General features: G+C 52.2%; 7 protein-coding genes across 7 annotated transcripts; 3 read left to right on the top strand and 4 right to left on the bottom strand.

Moving 5' to 3' along the window:
• Window positions 1-2,067: 2,067 nt before the first annotated feature.
• On the bottom strand, window positions 2,068-6,222 carry PtrM4_037680 (Med15 multi-domain protein; the record flags this gene model as incomplete). The annotated part of the gene is made up of 2 exons (XM_066104226.1): window positions 2,068-5,796; window positions 5,845-6,222. 2 exons carry the CDS (start codon window positions 6,220-6,222, stop codon window positions 2,068-2,070), a joined length of 4,107 nt encoding a protein of 1,368 aa, XP_065966428.1.
• An 838-nt stretch (window positions 6,223-7,060) lies between these two features.
• On the bottom strand, window positions 7,061-7,708 carry PtrM4_037670 (mitochondrial F1F0 ATP synthase subunit F; the record flags this gene model as incomplete). Its single annotated transcript, XM_001939539.2, has 5 exons — window positions 7,061-7,086; window positions 7,145-7,210; window positions 7,256-7,406; window positions 7,591-7,605; window positions 7,661-7,708. The coding sequence occupies 5 exons, from the start codon at window positions 7,706-7,708 to the stop codon at window positions 7,061-7,063; spliced, it is 306 nt and encodes a 101-aa protein (XP_001939574.2).
• Window positions 7,709-7,949: 241 nt separating this feature from the next.
• PtrM4_037660 (NAD(P)H-quinone oxidoreductase subunit I) lies at window positions 7,950-8,727 on the top strand (the record flags this gene model as incomplete). Its single annotated transcript, XM_001939538.2, has 3 exons — window positions 7,950-8,203; window positions 8,258-8,368; window positions 8,418-8,727. 3 exons carry the CDS (start codon window positions 7,950-7,952, stop codon window positions 8,725-8,727), a joined length of 675 nt encoding a protein of 224 aa, XP_001939573.2.
• A 525-nt stretch (window positions 8,728-9,252) lies between these two features.
• On the top strand, window positions 9,253-9,572 carry PtrM4_037650 (uncharacterized protein; the record flags this gene model as incomplete). Its single annotated transcript, XM_066104225.1, has 3 exons — window positions 9,253-9,351; window positions 9,407-9,475; window positions 9,528-9,572. 3 exons carry the CDS (start codon window positions 9,253-9,255, stop codon window positions 9,570-9,572), a joined length of 213 nt encoding a protein of 70 aa, XP_065966427.1.
• A 305-nt stretch (window positions 9,573-9,877) lies between these two features.
• PtrM4_037640 (Lipase-GDSL-2 multi-domain protein) lies at window positions 9,878-10,668 on the bottom strand (the record flags this gene model as incomplete). Its single annotated transcript, XM_001939537.1, has 2 exons — window positions 9,878-10,507; window positions 10,561-10,668. The coding sequence occupies 2 exons, from the start codon at window positions 10,666-10,668 to the stop codon at window positions 9,878-9,880; spliced, it is 738 nt and encodes a 245-aa protein (XP_001939572.1).
• Window positions 10,669-19,438: 8,770 nt separating this feature from the next.
• On the top strand, window positions 19,439-19,963 carry PtrM4_037630 (K-tetra multi-domain protein; the record flags this gene model as incomplete). Its single annotated transcript, XM_066104224.1, has 2 exons — window positions 19,439-19,459; window positions 19,490-19,963. 2 exons carry the CDS (start codon window positions 19,439-19,441, stop codon window positions 19,961-19,963), a joined length of 495 nt encoding a protein of 164 aa, XP_065966426.1.
• Window positions 19,964-20,935: 972 nt separating this feature from the next.
• PtrM4_037620 (uncharacterized protein) lies at window positions 20,936-22,306 on the bottom strand (the record flags this gene model as incomplete). Its single annotated transcript, XM_066104223.1, has 1 exon — window positions 20,936-22,306. The coding sequence occupies one exon, from the start codon at window positions 22,304-22,306 to the stop codon at window positions 20,936-20,938; it is 1,371 nt and encodes a 456-aa protein (XP_065966425.1).
• Between the last annotated feature and the right edge of the window lie 433 nt (window positions 22,307-22,739).

Here is a 22,739-nt window from a genome sequence, read left to right as displayed (position 1 = left end):
CTAGCCGATCAACTTATTGTGTGCTGTTCCTCCGCATGTTTGTAGGTAGAGCCCTTTGAGCTGTCAGAAGCTCATCTCCCATCGCCTTTATATTTTCTCAGCATAGAAAAACCTTCATTCTAGAAACTCGCGAAGAAAAATCTTTCTTTTAAAACCAGAAAAGAAAAAGACTCCACACCTACCCACCTCAACCAAACACCCCAACACCAACACCACCCCCACAACCCACCCCCTCAAGGCTCCCCCTCATTAACCAAACCCCCCCAATCAAACTCAACCCGCGTAACCACCGAAACCAACCAACCAAACTCATTCACCAGTTTCCAACCCTCTCCGATCTCACCCCATGCACTCCAACACATCCTCACACAAATGGTTGCCCTCACACTCGTGCGTATTCCAAGTGTCATGATGGGCCGACGGAAACTTCTTCCGCAGCCCACCCTTGACAATGAGCGTCTGTATAACGGCGGCGTCGTCGTCGTCGTCGATATGCATGGCCTGTTTGCTGCGCGCTTCCTTGGTCAGCGCTTCTTCCTTTATCAGCGCCATAGCCTGCGGCCGCGGCTCGTGCTCGTCTAGGTTGACGGTTAGTTTTATAGCGCCGAAGTAACTACCGCTTCTCGCGGATCCAGTTGCGTAAGCCTTGGAGGAGGAAGAAATCGGCCTCGTTTTCTAGGCGCGCGTCCAGAAGAGGGGGAATTGGTTGGGGCGTCGCATGTATCTGTGGATTGTTTTAGCCTCTCCTCGTCCGCCTTCTTGTCGTTTTTCTAGCCAACGGCCGTTTCGTTACTTTATTCATCTTACCGAAGCAAATGTTCAAACATCTCAGCATCCGCATCTACAAAAAGTGTCCCGCCAGCTTGTACGTCAGCGTGGCCTTCCCAGCGATCAACTAGATTGGCAAAGTACGGGTGCTGTGGCTAGGACTTGTTTTGTTGTGCGGAATGTGCGGGTGCCGCCGACGTCGAGGGTGAGGATTTCGGGTAAGGAGGTTGTGGGGGTGTCTATTTGCATGGCTTTTTTTCTTCTTCTTTTTCTTTTCCTTCTTAGTTTGAGGGGGTCCTGGTGGTTTCTGTGTTGTGTGGGCTAGAAGTGGGCTGTTTGGGGATGGTATGTTTGGAGGCGTGGGGTTGGTTTAAGATGTGGGGTGCATGTGGCTGGTTCCGAACGTCGGCTATAATATCCGCGGAATAAATATACCCCACTCCCTTCCACAAGGGCAGAACATTCAGATAAGAGAACACATGAATCACAAGCACTATGAGGGCACGCTCTTAGATTTTGAGAGAAAGATAGGTATGAATATGGATGGATGAGTACACATGGCTTGGGTATGATGCACATACTTGATGTAAAACAACATACACACCATCTCACATAATCACACATCACGGCAACACCAACAAGATTAGAAATTTGCAAATGTGTTATTAACAGTACACGAATCCTCTAATCACCACCCACCTACCCACTACCCACTGCTCACTACCCATCCCAATTCCTCATCCCCAGAGGTGATCACATGTCCCATCATCATCTGTTCGGAAAAACTCCCCCCGTGTTCAGCACCACCCTTGAAAGCCCTGTAGGCCCTGTCCACGGGCAACAAAACAAGAGGTGGCGACTATGAACGAAAAAACGAGGGTTCCGAATTAGAAAAAAGAAAAGGGAAAAGGGAAAAGGTAAGAGGCAAAACAAGAAAGATGATTGCAAGGCCCCGAAAGATGATGTCGTCGCACATCCAAGAAACAATGAAATACAAGGGCGGCGACCATCAGAGGAGGAGGAAAGCCCACAAAGAAAAAGAAATGAGTTGAGGGGGAGTACACTGCCTCCCATGAAAAGCGACCTTGAGGTTCCACTCAAACCGTTGTGGCACAAGATGTCGCTAGATATGCTGCTTGAGTCGAAGAAGGGAAGGAGGGGGTGACATACTGCTGATGACGACCCACCTGGGGCGTCTGGAGACCCTTGTTGGAAACAGTCGTGTACGTGTATGACAACCGGTTCTAATGTCTATGATCCGTCATAGAATAGATGTTGCAACACAATCATTTCGACCGTTCAGGCAGCCGCAAGCTTGGCCCATGTGGTGGGAGTGCTGACGGCGTTGGCGGTGTTGGCGGAAGAAATTGCAGACGAGCGAGGGTTACTGTTGGTAGTCCAAGACTTAGCCGCAGAAGGACGGGCGGTGTTATTGTAAGGGCGGTCAGCTGAACCCTGGTGCGAAGGCTTGCGGGGGCGTTCCTTGGAACCGTTGACAGACGTCGAGCTTGGGGAACCAGGCTGCTTAGGCTTGGACTGACGGTTAATCTTGGGGCCGTAGTGCTTCCTCTGCACCGATTTGGTGACAGGGTTACGCATGTTTGGCAGGCTGACAACGACATCGAATTTGCCCTTGTTCTGGGCATTCTTCTCGATATCGAAAGCCTCAAGACGACGGATTGTAAATGGGTTCTCAAACTTCTTGTACTTGGGATGCTGCTCGTCTCGAGGTGCAGGCTTTGGGGCTTGGTTGGCCGCAAGATGAGGGGCCTTTGACAGCTTGACGGTGGGCAAGGAACCAAACTCTCGGTCTTCGAACAGTGCCTCGGCACCCTTGCGAGTGACGACGTCTTTGCCACGGTCGTCTGCGAAGGTCTTACCCAGAGGTGCTGTGGGGAGAGACACAGTCGCAGTGCCAGCGTTGCCACGGACGTCGAGAGCAGCCTTCGACAACGCCGTGGGGGCCACTGCACCTTGCTGGGGGGAGACGACGGGGAAAACTGGGGATGTGGCGGGCAATGAAGAAGGTCGAGTTGAACCAGGCTTGTCGAGCAGTTTGTTAAACCTAGCTTGCCATTCTGGGTTCATAGTAAGAGGCCTCGCTCCTAGACCTTGGCCGCGTGGCATGGTGGCCGGGGCAGATGCAACATTGCCAACCGCCGACGGAGGAAGACGCACAACAGGCGAAGGCTTTGGGAGCCTCACCATTGGATGGTTGGTCTCGCTACTGAAGGCGGGGTGTGTCTCAGTCTCCGGAGGCGGGGGAGGCGAGTCGGCCTTGTTTGATGAGAATGCAGGCATGGGTGGCGCAGGCTCCATCGGGCGTGGAAAGAAGCGTGAGGGGCGAGTGCCAGTGGCTTGCTGGAGAGTACCCTGACCAATGACCTGCTGTGGCGAAAGGCCTTCTTGGAGCGGCTTCGTGACCTCGTCCTTTTTGAGGCTCTCTGCTAGCGCAAGCTCGGCAGCGACCTTGTCATGAAGTGTGACCTCGGCTTGTCCACGCTGGTCCTTGAAAGTCTCTCGGATCTCGGGGCGGAAAGCTTCGCCTTGGCGTGCTTGGTCCTGGCGGTTCTTGGTGTAGGTATCTTGATCGTCCTTTTTGATGAAATCGCCAAACTTGTCCCAGCCTCCGCCAGAGATGGGCTCTACCTTGCGGTAAGTCCTTGACTGGGGCTGCTGCGCACGAGCAGGGCGTTGAGAAAACATCTGCTGTGGAGGCATTTGTCTTGCGGGCTGGGGAGCTATGGGTTGCTGTGCTAAGCCCGTTCCGATGGGTGCGGTTGCTGCAGGTGCTTGTACAGGAAGCTGCTGCTGTGCACCAGGTTGAATTGGACCGCGATAGCTAGAACCGAAGGTGCCGTTACCGAGTGCTCGATCTTTTGCCTGTGGAGGACCCCAAACTTGTGAGGTCCAAGGTTTGGGTTGCGGTGCTGTCGAAGGTGTCCAGGCAGCTGGACCCTGTGGCCTAGTCCCAGATTGGCTAGTGCCCTCTGTTTGGTGAGCGAGCGGATTTGACTGTTCAGTCGGCAACCTTGACTTTTCGCTGTCACGAGCCAATGGATCAAACGGCTGCGTTTGCTGGTCTAGCGAGGCTGCTGCCTGTGCGGATGCGGACACTCGGGCGTGCTCCATCTGAGGCGACTTTTTGACCGGGTGAGGCTGGTGCACCTTCATCATGCCGTACTGGGCAACCTCGCCATCAGCTGTCGGAACAGGCGGCTTTGGCGGAGATTGAACAGAAGCGGGCACTGCCTTTTCTTTCGGGGGCGATTTTGCTGGTCGTGCGGGTGACTGCTCCTTGGCCTTTGGTGGTCCCATGGCAGCAAGTTTCTTAGCAATGCGTTCCTTCTTTTCTTCCTCTGCCCGCTTCTCGGCTTCGGCGTCTTGTAGTTTCTTGAGACGAGCACGCTCAATCTTCTCGGCCATGAGGCGGTTCTGCACTACGACGGGATCTTCAGCTGGGGGTGCCACTGGTGCCACTGCCTGTGCTTGCTGAACAGCTGGTGACGCTGCAGAGCCGTATGGCGAGGCTGGGTGTGCATGAGGCATATTCGGAGACTTCATCTGCTGGAACGGCGATTGCCGAGCTGCTGTAGAGTCGGAAGGATCAAAGCCGTTGATGGAGTGGGATTCACGACGCTCAGAGTTCATTGGCCCATTTGGCATGTCTGCGCGTGGATCCATGGACATGCGCCTAGGCATGCCTCCACTGACGTTTGAAGAGTTCCTTCGCCTGCCCCATGTAGGTCCGTCCGCAGTTGCTCTTGAGGTTTGGAATGCTGCCGATGGTTCTGCTGGGCCATCTTGGGAGGGCCTCTGTAGCACGGCTGGCTGTTGTCGGAATCCACTGTCGCGTCCAGAACCTCGTCGCACATCATTGTGCACTGGCTCATAGCGACCACTCTGAGAGTTGAACAGTTCTCGGCCATCCCGACCATCTCGACCGCCGCTGTCATTGCGCCAGGAACGATTGAAGTCGTCGGGAGCAATCTCTTTCGCAGGGGGCGGAGGCATAGAGTCATAGCCGTAGGAATCTCGTTGTGAGTAACGTTGCGGGGGTGGTTGATGCGCGGGGGGGTTGATCTGAACCGGCGAGACCTTCTCAATAGGAGGAAGTGGCGCCCACGGTGACTTCTTCTCCGTCGCAGATGGCTTGGCTACTAAGGTTGGCTTCTCTGGTTGGCCCTTTAATACAAGACTCGATTTTCCAGTACATGGTTGCGCGTGTGCTCCCGGCTTCAGAATGGTCTTGGTGCCACCAGTGACACTTGGCTTGGGGTTTGAAGTCGAGACCGGGGCTGGCTCTGGCTTGGGCTTGGGCGTCTCCGCGGGAGTCTCGGGCTTTAGTATCGTCTTTGGCTCCTCGGGAGGCGGGGGTTGTTCTGGTGGTACTGCGACCGAAGACTTTGTTCCGTCCATCCATTGCACAGTTTCCGGAGCCCAGTCATCCTCGTCGTCGTCAATATCCGCCCACTTTGCTTCTTTACCACCCTCGTCTGCTTGTAAGCGGGTCGCAAGGTGAATGCCGTATTGCTGCTTGAGCTCCTCGTCGGTGAATTGCTTCGGCGGGGGCGGGGGAACTGGCTGGTTCTTATTCCAGACCTTGCTAGCATCTGGGCCTGCACCTGCACCATTGGTCTGTCCCAGTGTTCGCGGAGCATTGCTGGTGCCCGACTTGGCTACGAGGCGGGGTTTTGCCGAAAGTACATTAGAAGGCTTGGGAGGAGCAGCGGCTGTCACCTTTTCGCCAGGTCGCGCGGCCGGAGTGGTAGTGACGGTCTTGGCCAGAAAGCTCTTGGTCACGGATACCGACTTGAAAGGCTGCTTCTTGGCTGCTGAGCTGGTCCGTACATGGCTTCCATCCCGTTTCGACTGGTCAACGCTACCGGGCCGGCTGATGTCGGTGTCTGAGCCGCCGCTCGCATCTGTCACAGCCAGAGAGTCTGTCGCCAAATGATCGCTGGAAATGCCATTGAGGTGGGGCTGTTTGGAATCGGCCTGGGATGCGCCCGACTGCTTGTTGTCGCCCTTGATTGAGTTAATGCTATCCCCGCCTTCCTCGTCGCCTCTACTTACAGCGGCCGCCTGTCCGTCCACATTTACAGATGCAATCGAGGGTACATTCGCTCCGTTCGCAGTTTGTTTGGTGGAAGAGGCTTCGGGGTCGTTTGGTGTTTTGGTGGCTGTGTCCGAGGGCGAACCGCCATTCACGGCGGGAGAGTTGGTAGTTGACGCAGAGTCGTCGATGGGCGCCGAGGGTCCCACCGACTGTGCTTCCTTTACCACATCTTTGGCAACCTGCTCTGCCATAACAGTTTCCGGAACTGTGGTGGCATAAGAGACTTTGTCAGAATCGGGTTCGTTGTCTGAGTCGAAGAAAGAAGCTGGCGTGACGGGCGTCGACTGCTGCGAGTCGAGCCCAGCTGAATGGCCGAGAGGGTCCACATGCGACATTCGAGCTAAGAAAACGTGGGGATAATCACCTAATGTCAGATGCTACAAGTCGCCACAAGTATCAAGTGGGCGCTTCCGCAGATGTACTGTCTGCTGGCTCGTAACGTGACGCGGCCGATGTGGGATGCCGGGTGCGGAGGTTTCGGACTGTTTCGACGTCTGGTTGCGCGGGCTGAGAGGGCAGTCGCCGACGCTGGGGGAGTCGCGCTGATGGACCGAGCGGCGTGGATTCGCGGCCGGGAGGGAGATTCAATTAGAGAAAGCCCTTTGGTGCGTGGGGCGGGTTGCGGGTGTGGATGGGGGTTAGGAGGTTGAGGCAGTCAGTAGCCACGATGGTGAGAGGCGCTGGCCTTGGCACGGCTGGGGCCTTCTTTGTATCCAACTGCGGGTGCTTTTGGGGGGGAGCATATACGTCACACTTCAGCGCCGGCCATATCATTCACTCAAGCGTCGCGCCCGTGGGAGTCAGAGCCCGCTCGGTACGAGGACGGGTAGCTGCGCATACACGCCGGCACCCACATGCTCACAACAGCCACGTGAGCCATGTCGATTCCATCAGAACAACATGTCGCGATAAGGCACATGCATTTTTCACCCCTTCTGAGACGATGCGTTTGCTTGCGCATCATGGTGCAGCCACTACAGGGCCGTATTGAAACTTGAGGGGGCCAATCCATAACAGTTGAGCTTGAAACTTGAACAAGAAACCCACACATGAGGCGCATGATAGGCATGATAGGAGAGGAGACTGTCTTGGCTAGATGCTTCATTCACCAACTACACTTTACATATACAATTCCTGTCTATTCGCTCGTATTGGCCAGCGCATAAGACTCGCTTAGTGCTCGTTGTTCTTGTGGTGGCCTGGGAGTTGTGAGTCATACTGGTCATGCTGTCTCAGCAGCGCATCTGATTGACTTACGAAGATGGAAGTAGTAGTTTTGTGCGTAGCCAAAGGCGATCAAGACGCCAATGACGTGAACGAGCGCTATGCATGTTAGGGATGTACACACATATCACTAACCCAACTTACGCCTTCCTGAGGGGTTCTTTCCCATGTGCTTCTTTGCATAGCGTCCGAGAAGACCCTTGGCTTCGGGCTCGGGAGCGGCGCCACGGGGCAGCTTCTCGTAGAAGCTCACAACCTTCTGCATGCGGACGGCATTGGGAGAGGAGCCGATAGCCTAGCGAAATATCAGCCTTGCGCTGGAACAGTCTTGGCGGGGGTTTCGGCGAATCTCGGGAATGCGACGGGCTCTGTCGTGGAGCTGTGCAGGACGTGGGTGTGTTTGCCGTGAATTGAAAGATGCGCAGATGCAGTTTCGGGGCCTTGGGAATATATTTTTAAGGTTCCAGAGGGAGTCTTACATTGGGAGAAGCAATCTAGAAGCCATTGTTAGTATCCCACACTGGACCAGAAGAGCGCAAGAGGGCGTACCTTGGGGGGAATGAGGGTCGAGAGACCGCGCTTTTGGAAGAAGCTCATCTTGACGGCTACGGCTTGATTAGCACCAATTGGCGTGTCCCGGCGTCATCGTTTTCTCTGGGCGACGTACCAGGGCGGGCAAGACGATGGAGTGGAGATGGAGGTCGTGCAGTCGGTGGTGAGGTTCGAGAAGAAAGCTGCAAGACGGATTATGCCGGCGCCTTTCGCCAAGCGACCACCCCAGCTTCATCCATCGACATCACCGACAACTGACGCCCACCACATTAACAAGACGCCCACCATGTCTGCCCTACCACGGTCAATTGCATCAAGACTGATCGCGCCTTCTCTGCGCCCCTTGGCGCCCCGCGCAATTGCGCCAGCTTTCCGCACCTATTCCACCAACGAGCCGGTTCCCCATGGACACAAGACGAGCACCGAAGATGCGCCCGCAGTCAAGCTCACCAGTGAATCGACCCAGATCCGGGAGGAAGGAGCGACCGAAGGAATGAGGCACCAGCCTGACTACAATGTCGCCGTCGACTACCGGACTTCGTGCGTCTCGCCAGAATATGGCTTGTCCCATCCATGTGGCTAACACATCGCCAGCAACTTCTCCCCTGTCCCCAAGCGCGTCATGGACGGAAGTGAGCCAGGCGATAGCGTAGCTGCAGCTGTTCTATCTGGCGCCCCTACCGACCTCCAGGCGCGTACTGTCCGGTACGGCAGCCCCTCACATGACATGGTCCGCCCAACTGACAGTGGATAGCATCTACAAGCCCAGCAAGACTGCCACACAGTCCGGCAAGTGGAACGCTTCGCACTGGTTGATGGACTGGGATGTCCTTCCCAAGGGCCACCGCTGGGAAAACCCGCTCATGGGTTGGCAGTCATCGGCCGACTTCATGAACGGCCACCGGATACAGTTCAAGTCCAAGGAGGACGCCATCAACTTTGCCAACAAGCAGGGCTACGAGTACTTTGTGCAGGAGCCCAACAAGCGGAAGTTTGTCCCCAAGGCCTATGCCAATCTCTTCACACATCAGCCCAAGAAGCTCAAGGTTATATTGACCAAGTAAGCGGTGGGTTCAGCGACCGACCGACAGCATATGTACATAGTGCATTTATTTCCATTTCATGTCTATCTTATCAATGTGTACAAGTGATGTTTTCGTTTCCGTCAGATTGTATTATCCATCCGCCGCCCATGGCCCCTTTGCAACATACTCAAGGCACCCACGCCTGACATCGTCATGGCCACCTTCGCGTAACTATCGGTCGAAACGATGACTCTGATATCCCTCCATCTATCCCCGGACCCAATTTGCTAGCGCCGAACCTCCGCGCTGTGCCAATTCTAAGTTACAACTCGAGGTGAAGCCCAATTTCGATTGCCCTCAGCCTTGGCACGCCCACAACTTTTCATCATAACAACTCCCACCTTCTACTCTTACTTCCCCCACAGCGCCCATCCCCATCACAAACCTTGAGTTTGAAGCCTTGTATTGCTACAAGCAATATTAAACAAGACAAACAGCAAACACAGACTACTTGGTAGTCTCCAAACCAGCACCACCACCACCAACAACACAAACAACGACGACATGGGTCGTGCTGGCTACGACAGCACACTCCTCAACCGCAAAGAATCCGCTACGGCAGCAGTTCTTGACGGCTACATTGCCAAGAAGGCAGTCGAAGCTGTCAGGCAGCCCCATACCCGGATCGACCATCTTGTTAATACTTGGTCGGGACAAGGCAGTCGTGGACGCTGCAGCGGCCGAAGAGGCAAGGCTGATCAAGAACCACCAGTCATGCGGGATTGTGGTATGTTGATTCACCCCCTTTGTACTTGTCGGTATCGAACTAACGTTTACAGGCTGCGCGCAAAGCCGCCAAGGAGGCTGAACAGACGGAAAAGTGAGTGTTTGAGGGCGAGGCGTCGACTACTACGAAGTAGTGACGACCTTCCTCTCTTCCTCACTCCACCACATCATTGCTAACGACTCACTCATCGCACACGGGTGTCAGTCGAGGAAAAGCGTTCATTACAACATCTCCGCATTCCGTCTCCGTTTCCGTATATACAACCGCAAAGCCCCCATAACGAAAAGTTTGTCATCATTACAAACAAAACTACAAGTTCATGAATTCGTAATCGTCATAACACAGCTTTCCCTCTTTCACCTACCCACTACAATTATTACCCCTGCCCATCCCCATCAACACCTACACGCTCACACCCCCCCTCCTCAAACTCCTCTTCCGCTTAAACGTCTCCGCCCCCCTAATTGCACTCTTTGTCGCCTCCAGAAACTTGGTCGCCATCTTCTCTACGCCCGTGCTCAAATTCGGATGTTCGCCATCGTCTGTATCTTTCACGGCGTCGAAATCTGCATAATTGTCTACAAACCACACGGGGCTCTTGATGGTACTTTTACTCGGCGCATAACTCGCTATCGCCGTGTTGAGCTCTTTAATCCCATCGACGGCGCGTTGCGGGAAGCGCGCCGGGTCCAAGGGGAGGAGGTTGGAGAAGACGATTTGCATGTTTTCGTTCTTTGCGCGCATTTGGCCGAGGAGGGTGTCGTAGGCGTGCAGCACGTCGTCGACGGGCTTGCGACCGAGTAAGACGTCGTTGGTGCCGAGGAGCATGATGATCACGTCGGGCGGGTTGGCGTCGAGCCAGCCGGTTAGGTTTCCTGTGCGGGCGAAGTCTGTGGCGAGGGAACCGGGGTGGCCTTCGTGGTTTTGGTCAATGGCGTTGCCGGCGCATTTGCTGGTTTGGCCGCCGACCATGTCGAAGTTTGTGATTTGTTGGCCTTTGAGGAGGGTTTGGAGGTTGGCGCGCCAGCAGCGCTGGGGGGGTGGTGTTAGTTTGTGTTCATGGGTGGGGGAAGGGGAAGACTTACAGAGACGATGGAAGCGCCAAAGGGCATTACTTTTACCACACCTGCGGCGCTCACCACCTGGCTGCCTAGGGACAGCAGCCCGAAGGCGAGGGTGGACAGTCGGACCATTCTCGGTGTTATATAAATGTGTGCGGGTGTGTACCAGTATGTACGGAGAGTGGGAAGTGTGTACGTATTATAATAAACACAACAGCAACAACAACAACGCTACACCAAGTATGCGAAAACCACTGACTCTTGGTAGTCAAAGAATGGGAAAAAGGTCGCAGGATGATAATTCGATTATCCGGGCAGGTGAGCCGGTTTATCGTGCACGGTTGTTCGTTTGTTCGAACCACTTTGAATGCAAATGGCGTCCAAGTCACGATAACCAATATCGCTAAGCGGGCGTGGCGGGCGGGCTTGATCGGGAGGATTCTTTTCTTGGTACTGTACGTGTTCGGTTCGGTTGTTATTGTTGGAATCTCGGTATCCAAGTACGAGACTCGGTTAATGCAGGTGAGATGCAGGTGCGGTGATGTGATGATGATATACGAGCTCAAGGGGGTACCGAGACCGCAGAGTATATGAGTATATAACAGAGGCAATGAGGACGAAATATGTACAAGTATACCCCTCCAAGGAGATAAGAGAGACGGCAAGAGTATCAATTCAGAGTAGACGAGATATGCAATATATCAAATACCTTGTCGACGACTGAAAAAAAAGCCAATGCGGCACCCTTGCCCTTTATATATACTTATTTCCTCTTTTTTCCTTCGCCTCCCTCCTCCCTCCAGGCTGTGTCGAAACGGAAACGGGAACGGTTCACCTTGGACTTGCGCTGCACCTCACATCACATCACCTCATCATCCGGCGTGCCTCCCCCCGCTAGTTAGCTGATGCGACCCAGGCGGTGCGGAGACGACATGCTTGCTCACAACCCAACCCAACGGACTACGCCTCCGTCCAGCTGGGAAAGGGACGCTTGGGTGGAGACAACAAGACTCCAAAGTGGGGATAGGGAAAGCGGAGACATGCGTCTGAGGCGTGCAGCGTAACGTAACGTAACGTAACGTACCATGTGCTGGTACATACTTACGTCGGCCCTGGTGGGAGAACAGAACAGCGGCGTGTGTGTGTGTGCCTGGATGCCATAGCTCATGGTCCCGACATGGATGTGATGCAGGGTTTAACCAACGCCGCCTTGCCTGTACCATACATTTTTCTGACTTACCCTTACTCCCCCGGCTCCAGCGTCGTTCAAACGTGGTCTAGCTGATTTCTATATCTGTTATCGGCGGCCTGTGTTGGCCTGGCGCGCGATATGACAGCCGGTGGGCTGTGTGGCCCGTAAGTGAAGTGCGGTGAGGTCCGGTGCGGTTTGCGGAGCGGTGCTTGCCCTGCTTGCCCCGTTTGTTGTGTGCGTGCGTGCGTGTGTGCGGTGCTTGTTTTCGTTGGTGTCTCGTAAGTTTTCGAGAACATGTGTTGGAGCAGGGGGGGGAACATGCATCTTCAACCTTGTAGCCTTGCAATAACGAGGGACTATTCACTAATTTTGCCGGGTCGGCACATGGGACTTGTGTAACACCTGTCTTGTGTCGTTGAGACCTGTAATGTCAGACTTCCTGCTTGTGCTGATTGAACGTAGGTAGCTGTCAGACAATTACCGACGATCTTTGCTTAGCCGTTGCGGAGAAACAAGTAGCCTAGCAGTTGACGTGATCTCACACCCCTTCTCAAAGCTGGCAGCTAGATCCGAGAATTTAGACGCCAGCCCGCTTTAGTCCATCGCTCTCTTCTTCCGCCCTACGGGCATTTGGTTCAATATCAGATCTGCAGGGTCCTTCTCGTATCGCGCGCGTTCTAGAGTAGTGCAGCCACTTTGCTCATACAGCACGACTAGATTAGACCGATCCTCTGGGCCGTCCGGCTAGCGCAACACGGGGTGGAGGAGATAAGGCTTCGACAGCAGCGTATGTGAGTATGTACGTCGGCAGATCAGCTTAGTGACGCCCGCCGCTCGCGCAGATGCAGGGAAGTGGAAGGCAAGCAATGTACGTATTTCAAGGGCTCCCCTCTCTTGTTTCTTGTTAGAAAGGTATCTATACCAATCAACGCAGTGGCAAAGAGTGTTCACTTTTTGTCTCAACAGGTTATGAGCCCGGGGCCGCTTTCAGCGCATCAGCAGGTTCGTGATGGACTGCTTGTTGGGTGAGTGACCACAGCCGATTTGCCAGAGCAAGAGGGCCAGCGCCAAGCAGGGCCAGCGCCAGAGCTAGAGCAAGAGGGCCAGAGCAAGAGGGCCAGCGCCGAGTAGGGCCAGCGCCAGAGCCAGAGTCGCAAACCGCTCGCATTACTTTGTCCCCCTGCCTTGATTGCGGGGGTGTGTTAGAAAGGTATCTATACCAATCAACGCAGTGGCAAAGAGTGTTCACTTTTTGTCTCAACATTTCTAGTATTTAGTTAGTAGTTACTGTAAAAATGTAATCTCATTAACTAGCTTATAAATTAGCTAGTTAACTAATCTTTTTTCTTTTTCTCTCTCTTTATACTATCTCTAAAATAGTACTTAATAGAGCTTCATATTTTTAAGCTTTTCACGCTAGTATTTTCTTCTTAAAAAATAATAATAGGTTTAAATTTCTAAGAATATATATTTATTTAGGTTGATAGTAGGGTTTAAGCGAGGGCTCGAAATTCAGGTTTAGATTTGGATATTTAGTGGGAGCCCGGGTTACGCGGATGCCTAGCTTGTACTAGTCTCACATCAACCATCCGTCCGAAACGACCCAAAAAATACGCAAACAAGACGTGCGCCGAAAAAAAAAGTCACAAATGTGATGGAAGTGACGGGCAACATTGGCAAACGCAGCGCGGGAAAGCGTGGCGAGCACAAAAGGAGGCCAGGTAAGCAAAAGGTATCAGGATGCATCTTGGCAGTGTATTAGCTTCCGCTCGTACTGTGGGTACAGGTGCATGGTGGGCCAAGCGTACCGCGGACCTTTGATTGGAAACACAGATGCGGTGCATGGGAAACGGGTCTGAGACTCTGCATGACGGATCGGCCGCTGGGATGGCTGACATATGGACTGGGGGTGGGCAAAGTAAGTAAGCCAAATTCGAACAAAAAAACGCTCCCTATTACCTTTGCTTTCGCGGTGCCACGGTCGATACGATGGCGCTGCACTCTCCGGGCCAAGTCTAAAGACCGAGTCCGGCCTCTTGTGCTTGATAGATGCGCATGTAGATGTGCATGTGCATGTCATCGGTGCCGTGCGCATGTCATCTGGCGCGACTAAGTAAGCTCGGTACTGGCACTGACTGTCCTTCAGCCAGCCTCGACTGCTGTCATGTCATCTTCAACACGCGCCTCGTCGTCGCTGGCTTAGCCTCATCGCCTTTCCTTCTCCGATTGACCGACCGGTGAACGGGCATCGGCGCCTTATCGGCGACGATGCACAACATCATGTGTAGGGTGTAGTAAGTCGTAGTCGTAGTCGTAGTCGCAGTTTGTAGTATCAACTGCATGCAGGTAGGGTAAATGTACCAAGCGCATGGGAGTAGACAGTCCCCAAAGCGAGAACGTCAGTCCGGTGGTGAAGTCAAGGTAAACTTCTCAACCTTTGGGAAAGGATCGACCATGCGATAGTAAGTAGCTTGGTCTTTGCTGTCTTCGCTTATTTTGGGATCTTGGCTGTTGTCGTGCGTGCATGCGTTTATTCCTATCCTAGATGGGAAGGAGATGCGCGGGGTCTTCGCCCACCGTACAGTAGATACATGGACGTGAAGCGATACGGTATGTATGCATATTGCCTGCGCACTGGGAATACGAGGCTGGTCGAGACCCTTTGTCCCAATTCTCCCGTTAACCGAACGCGAACCATAGCGGGGTTTATGCCCGCTATGAGTGCATAATGTATTGTATGTATGCAGACAACTGTATGTATGCAAACGTGTGCACTATACGAAGCTGCTGTTGGGAACTGTAATGCACATAATCAAAGCAACACCACCTCTCGCCACATACCCATAGAGAGTAGGCGTCTAAGTTGGGTACAATACGTCAGTCGCTCTGACTAACGTCCGAAGTTTAACTCCACAAAACTCAATCCCGCATCCTCTGACTTGACCACACACGGCTCCGCACCATGAACAACCTCCTCGTCCTCCTCCTCCATCTCCTCCCCGCACCTCTCGTGTAAAAAAAACTACTCAAAATACGAGCACCGACCTCGGCAGTAGGAAAACCAAGAGCCACCAGCCCAATCTCGTACCAATCTCACCCACGTGTCCCCCTGCACCGAGTCAGACGCACCCCTCACCCAGCCAGCCCTACCGTACGCCCAGAAGCGCCATGCTGTGCGGCGCTCAACTCCCATCCTACATCCGGCACCAGATCTACATTCCGATAAAGACGATCCCATCTTTCTCGCTTCCAGACCCAAAACCTAGTTACCTTACCCAACCGCCACCGGGGGTGAGTGACCTGCATGTTTTTTAGCTCGTCAGGTTTGCCCGCCGCCCCCCGCCGCCGCTGCCATGTGATGAGATGTGATGAGATGGATCTAAGCTGTAGGTACCTACCTAACCTGGAGTTTTGCACGCCCCGGATGCCTGGTCCACAAAAATCCAGTGACGTTCATGACCAAGAGTCTGTTCGGTACGGTTACCTACCTGCTCCCATCGGAGGTTTTCGGGCTACTAGGTCTTTGGGTGGGAGGCCTACACACTACATACCTTGGTATGACATGCTACTACGGCAGGATCTGCCCACATCGTCGCGGACGATTTATGCACGAGCTGCGCGTGTTTACCGCTTTCGCAGGGCAGGCGGGCGGGCATAACGCGACTGGTGGGGAGATAAAAGCCGTGATTCGGCGTACTGCAGGTGTATGATTCTTCGCGGCCCATGGAGATATGAGTGGTGCCACGAGATGTTTTTACTGCGAGGTGTCTCGTGGACTGAGAAGTGGAATCTTTTCTACAGTTGGTAGGTACTTCCATGGAGAAAGTATTGATTTTGTCGTATTCGTATTTACTCGGAGTCTCTGGATGCGAGGCTAGTGTCGTACGCTTGCTGAAGTGGGTATGTGTGACGTTACGAAGTAATCGATAGGGATGGGTATGTTGCTTTATCTTGTGTTCATGAAATCGCCATGGGTTTTGTTCTACTGCATCTTGGCCTCCGTATCTCTGCGGTCGGTGTGGCGGATTGCATCGTCGACTCCAACACTCTCCCTCATCGTTGACACAAACAGAATACCAATTCTTCACCTCTCATCCCTAGTCTAACCCCCCCCCCAAAACCCTATTCCCTCGTCATCAACTTCCCGTCCCTTTGTCATAAACGACCACCATCACAGTCAGCATCCATCGCGATCCCCATCCCATCCCCTCCTGATTTCCACGTCTCCACAACATGTCGATCAAGGGTCCACAGCCCCAAAACCTTATTCCGATGCAATCTGCGCTTTCTCGTTACCCATGCACCGCATAACGTCTTCCGGTGGCAAAATAAACTTCTTTAACCTTAAAACTTTAATCTGAGGAGGTGTCTTTGCCACTTCTCGTTGACTTTCCGTTATGGAGCTCAACAACCGGTCAACGCGGTGACAGCACAGCAAACGTACACCGGAACCATAGTTCCGGGTGCGATGCAGATGGCTTATCTATGATATCGATAGTATTGTCGGTGAGCGGTCCTTGTCGTGTTGTGAGTTTTGCGTCCTGCGGGCGGTTCTGATGAAAGGTTTCGTGGCGGTGGTGGTGTGCTGGCTTTTTGGGCTGCACTGCTTGTAGGAAGCTGAAATTGCTGCCACAACATAGACACGGCATTAGTGGTGATTCTACTGACTCGAGTTATAAGTCAGTCAGCTGTGCCATAACGCGAGACGACGATTTCATGGCTAGTCAACATGCTATAGGATTGCACTGCGTGGCTGTCTGGCTTCCAAATCAGCACGCCCGACATCTACATTTTGATTGATCAAAACAGAAGACATCCATTCTTAGACACCCTACGCACTTGCAATTAATGGTAAAACCCACAGTCTAACCTCACTCCACAAAATCACCTGTGCGTAAGTGTATCCAACAAGGCCGTCGCTGGCACCAAACACATCAATCTTTCCATCTCACAATCTGCATTCCCATTCCCATTCCCATCTCAATCCACCTTCTTCATCCCTTCCAAGCCCTCCACCCCAAGCGAAGACCCACCTTTCGATCTCCGCCTATCTTGCTTTTCCCACACCCCTCCCGCCGCACCTACCCGCCGCCGTAAAAGCGGAAAAAGAACTTCTCCAACGTTTCACCATACAACCTGCAACACCACCAGAAGTGCTTGTCACTAGAAAACTAATGTTTCCACATTAGGGCAGTTAGCATAATGCCACGTGAGGATAAGCAACATCAGCGAGCGGGAAGAGCGATCGCGATCGCGGTTGATGGACGGGTAATACGGCACTTGCAGGTTTGTGATGGGGAAAAGCAGATATAGAGGGTGAGGATGGGAAAGTTTGCTTAGGGGGAGGTGGAGGTAGGGACTTTGACGGACGACCTCGGGGGTAAGGAGATAATGTTGGTGGGTAGAGAGATTAGGGTATACTGTGATATAGACTTGGAGTGAAATATCGATGCAGTGTGGGCATAGCGGAGGAAGGGACTTAGTAAAGAGATGTAAGATTAACCTCTCTACCTTTACACATTCCAACCCCCCACAGATCTCTACATCCCTCCCTCATTCACACCCAACCTACGTACAATACTTGATATATAACAACTCTTACAATCCGAATTCCCAAAATGCCTAGTCTTACACCTATTCTGTACCTAAATATTAGCACTCTCTCTCTCTCTCTCCCTCCAATCCCACAAACAAATATTCACTCACACAAACGCCTCCGTGGCAGAATTTATTCGCACCAGAATTACCGCTGCAGGGATCTTTGGCCTCGAGCTCGATAATGTGCTGGCAGTTGTTTTGGCGGGTTGCAATACATGCCCTTGGGGGGCTTTTGTCAGTTAGGATGGATGGAAGAGACGATTTCTTCGCAGGGGGGGGAGGGAGGTTACAGGTACGTCGCCTTCACGGCGGTTTATTGGTTTGCCGCACCAGGCGGAGGCGAGGGCGATAAGGTAGAGGGTGCTGAGGACGTGAAAGTAGAGTTTTATCTCGAGGAATCTTCACCTTTACAGTACTAATTCGGCTACTTAAACAGGACTTATCGTATCAACAACTACACATCTTTTAGCAAAGAAACCCCTAATCTACCGCGTTAGAAACTCGATGAGTCTATCTTACCCGCGCAAACCTTGGTCTATACATCATCTCAGCTTACATCATCCCCTCCTTACAACTACATCCCCGAAATCCGCTTATCACACCCCTACCCTGCACACTTACAACCCTTTATTCAAAGTATTTGTCGCTCTGCATAAAACTTCCACACACTTATTCGCCTAATCATTCCTAGTTTAAACTGGGGGTTTCGCAACACCTTCTTTGGACTCACAGTCGGGCCGATGAGAAGGATTTAAAAATGGGGTCGTTTGATAGACAACTGAAGGAGCGGAAGAGGGTAGAGATCACCTCTGGAATTTTTGCTCTTAGCATTTTTGCCTGAATACATGCTGAGGGTGGTGGGATTGTTACTGGGGTTCGAGGGAGGGATGTTACTGTTGGGTAGGCTGAGGTGGGTCGAGGTCTTATGGTATGATAATGAATGGGTATTTGTGTATTGAGACTAAGCTGTGGTATGTGTCGCATATGCTGATTACGCGATGATGTTATGTACATAGAGTTTTTGTGTTGAACTTAAGCTATAGGCGCTGTCTAGATTTTATTTGAAGTTTCTGCGAGTTGGAAAAGTGAAAGCTATATAGAGTTCGTTACGCAGGCTGACACCCTCTACTGTCTAAACATCATCGCGACGGCGACTTAGTCCTGGAATCAAGGCACTCCCTCTCCTACAGGTTAGAGGTTCTCCTCGACCGCAAATTTGCTGCACTGATGTAATTTTCTGAAGTCTTTTGGGTGCGGTAGCTTTGGGTGCCAGGGCGTTGATATCAAACTTGAATACAGTCGCCATGATAGCCATAATCTCTCCGTCACTATAAGCGATATTTCTTCGTTTTGATGGGGTACGCCAAGGGTGGGCGTTTGGAAACATTGTGTGTTATAATTTTGGTGGAGGCTTTCATACTCCCCGGTGACTCACAATTCCAATGTGCGCGCGAAGAAAATGGTACCATGGTACAGTCAACCGCATTGGGACGACCTCCAAAAACCCCACTCCCAAATGATAACAAACGAGGATAGGGAACGAATTTGATACCGTCACCTAACAGAACTTCTGGAGGCTTTCAAACTTGGTTCAGGGTCGAGTTGAAGCTGTAATCGTTGTGTCGTGAGCAAAATTAAAATCTTGCTCTATCATCCTGCATCGCTACATGACTGGTTTCTGATCACGGACAACGATCACCTGCTACATGATCGACTTTGTGTGTTTGCCTTACGTCACTCTTAAATAGAGAAGGTGCCCCCCCGCACAAGCATACAACCTTCAAGGTCATCGCCGAGACCTTTCCTCTCACCCACACCAGCAACGCCGAGATTGCAAGAACTGCCTTCATGTAGAACTGGTAGCTTTTTCATCTCTATCACCACCTCTGCGATACGGTACGTTCTAGCGCATTCTTGAAGGGGCATTTGCCTTGTTTATATCGTGGCGCTGTCGATCGAAAACACAGAAGGCGCTACACAGGTGACATACAATACTTGAAAGTGTGGCTAAGCACCTAGTAGGCGATTCTGGAAACTATAATGGCCTTTTTACACTGATATGTCAAGAATTTCATGCCACCCAGGTGGCGCGAGCAATTGTGACAACGCGAAATGAACAACCCGGAACAAGATGTACCCATGCACAGTCCTAACATTCCATAGAAAACACGACACCCACAGCAAGACTTCATCCCCTCCAGCCTCCAAACGCCCAACATGCAGATGAACCCAAGCACCCCGTCCCTACCCAACGTCATAACTCTCGACGTCGGCGGCCGCAAATTTCGTACAACCAAAGCAGTACTCTCCACATCGCCCTACTTTGCCAATCTCTTCAACAGATGGGAGGACCACGCTGAAATACAGGCTGATGGATCGCTCTTTATCGATGTGGATCCGGAGATCTTCCCCCATTTGCTGAACTACCTGCGCCGGCCGAACACGTTCCCATTATACTGGACAAGGAACGATGGCTTCGACTATGTGCTATATACCCGGTTAGGAGCAGAGGCTGATTACTTCATGTTGGAGGGGTTAAAATGGTGGATCCGGAGGAAGGAGTATTTGGAGGCTGTCAAGGTCGGGGTTGAGAATTATGAGCACCCGCAGGTGACTCCGGAATACGACGACGAGTGATTCCCGGGAGATTCTGAACCGCAGATAACGGATACGTTTCACGGAGACTCTGTTTTTAAGACGTTTGTGGTGAGGGGAGGCTTACTGAAAGCCTGTCCGGGCGAGAGACACGGTAGGTATTATAGTGGTTGCACGCAAGATCGGCGGTGCCTGAACGCGAAGAAAGAGAAGGGGCTTGTGCCGTACAGGGATGAAGAGGTTTTGGTGTCGACGCGAACACACTTTGAGTTTGATCTCATTGTTCTCATAAACGGAGGAGAACCTTGATGAGTTCAGGCAAGGGGATTGGGCTGTACGATGCTACGAGGCACTATATAGCCGTAGAGAAAACTCTCGGAATGACATGGGCATCTTCCCCGCAGATGAAAATCACTTCGGTGGCGCTATCAAGACGGAGTTGAAATTTTCAGAATGATATAGCCATCTCCCCCGCGAATCCAATATCTGCCACTCACTCCACAAAATGCACTTGATCCAGTAAATTTAATCATCATCGTAATCACTCATCACTCTTCCTTGGGGTCCCAGCCCAAAGAATCATGGATTACCTAATTTTGACGAGAGCTTTACCAAGCTTTTCTACACTTACCCCTTAATTATCCTTTAGACCACCATATCAGATAACCTCTATATACATACCTATTAGATAGCTTACATTGACTCCTCTACTACAAAGTCCCCTCCCACAAACCTAAAACTAAACCGTTCTACTCATGCTATCGATACTATCACCGCACAACCACGTACTGTATCTGAACAGCTAATAACCCGTCTCTTCAATTCAATCTAGGATCCTCCCCCCCCCCCCTCCGAAACAACGAAAAACTAAAAAATAAAAATAAAAAAATAATAACATGATCCATGGGCGAGCGGCGCACACGGGCGAGCGGCGCACCCCACCAACTTTTGCAACTTTAAAGCGATGCATCTCAACAACGCGATAATATTATTGCTAGATATTGATACAGTAGATTACTCTATATTAATAGTATCAGTCTTGCATGTGCGCGAGTTGTGCCCAGTCTCCTTGCACCTAGTGCAGCGCCTTTGAGCCCGCTGGCTGAGGCCTGATCGCGCTCCTCCTTGACGCTCTTCATGAGCAATCTGCTGGTCAGCCTCATTTTGAGCCAGTATATCCTCTCCAGCTCCCTTTGTGAGTACTCCATGCTTCTGTATACGCCTTTTAGAGCGCCGCCTACGCTCTGAGGCTGCGCTATTGGCCTTCTCAAGACTAGAGATCCGATCGCGCATCAGCTCAGCAGAGAGCATCATCACCTCGGCGCCCTTCTTTAGCTGGTCAATCGCCATAATAATTGAAGCTGGTGATGAGCTCTTGTGCTGGCGCACGCGCTCACGTATTAGGCTTGACTGAGCCTCAAGCTCACGCGCGTTGCTCGGCGTTTGAGCTACCCAGGGAGCCTCTGGCAGAGCTGCTGGAGGAGTAGGTGTACGCAGTTGTACATCTACCTTTGATAGAACAGCCTCTGGTTGTAGAGGAACAAGGCCTGCGCCGCGGAAGGCTGAGCAGATATTGGCTGGCGTGAACGCTTGATCAAATGCTGCCTTGAACGCTGGCAGAAACTCTAGCTTGGTGATGTGGTTGATGTGGTTGCGCATAAGGCTCTCCACCTCACGGCTGTACGCGCGCTTCAATGGCGAGAAGCAGCCAACATCAAGTGGCTGGAGTAGGTGAGATGAGTGAGGAGGCATACAGAGCGTATGGATATTGTTCTCCTTGCAGAGCTCCTGGAACTCTAGAGATTGGTGGCTCTTATGGCCATCAATAATAAGCAGGCGACGCGCGCCTACACTACGAGCCTGCGTGTGAGCGTTGAAGTGCTTTAGCCACTCAACTCCAAGCTCATTATTCGTCCAGCCATTATCGCTGACTGCGATCGCCCAGTCGCGTGGGATCTCAGCTTCCTTATACCAGGCTGATAGGTGGTACTGGCCAGCGAAGATGAGGAACGGTGGGACTGACCAGCCAGCAGCGCTGATAGCAGCGATCAGCGTTACCCACTCGCGATTGCCTGGCTGAATACTCTTCGGCCTGCCTCTCCTCTCTGCTCCTGTTATAACTAGCTGCGTTGTAATCTTGCCCATCATAAAGCCAGCTTCATCAAAGTTGTAGACGTCCTCATCGCAGATACCTAGCTCAGCCTTTGTCTCTTCTACAAGCTTAAACCACCTCTTTATTAATGTTGCATCCTCACAAAGAGCTCTCTGCCTATCGTACGCTTGGTTGAAACACGTCCGAAGACTGTCTGTACGCTTAACAAAGGTAGATGGCCAGTTGACTCCAACCTGCTCTCCACCACGCGCAGCCAGCAGCTTATCAGCCATATCACGTACAGCTGTGTAGGTAGGCGCAAATCCACGCAGATCTAGCTGAAGTATATAGCTAATAATCACCTCCTCTTCTCTCTGGGTAAGCTTCCTTGAGTTGGGCGGGCAATCGCGTCGGGCAGGTATACCAGCGCGTCGGCGGCGGAGCGTTGTTTCGGCTACGTTGTAGACTACTGCAGCAGTACGGGTACCTTGGATCTGGTGCGCATTAATAGATGAGATAGCAAGCTGAATATCTGCTTCATTTGATAGTAATTGAGTAGCGCTGCGTTGAGCCATTGTAGATTAAGATCAGTAAGGTGAGTAAAGTTGGTGGGGTGCGCCGCTCGCCCGTGTGCGCCGCTCGCCCATGGATCATGTTAGTAATTAGTAGGCTAAGACACATAATATCGCGCCTTTAACCTACCCGTACACCACTCCAACCGAATAA

The sequence above is a fragment of the Pyrenophora tritici-repentis genome, chromosome 1, assembly GCF_003171515.1.
Source record: "Pyrenophora tritici-repentis strain M4 chromosome 1, whole genome shotgun sequence".
Lineage (NCBI taxonomy): Eukaryota > Fungi > Ascomycota > Dothideomycetes > Pleosporales > Pleosporaceae > Pyrenophora > Pyrenophora tritici-repentis.
The sequence above is the reverse complement of the archived record's forward strand: the minus strand, read 5'-3'. Positions and strand labels throughout refer to the sequence as shown.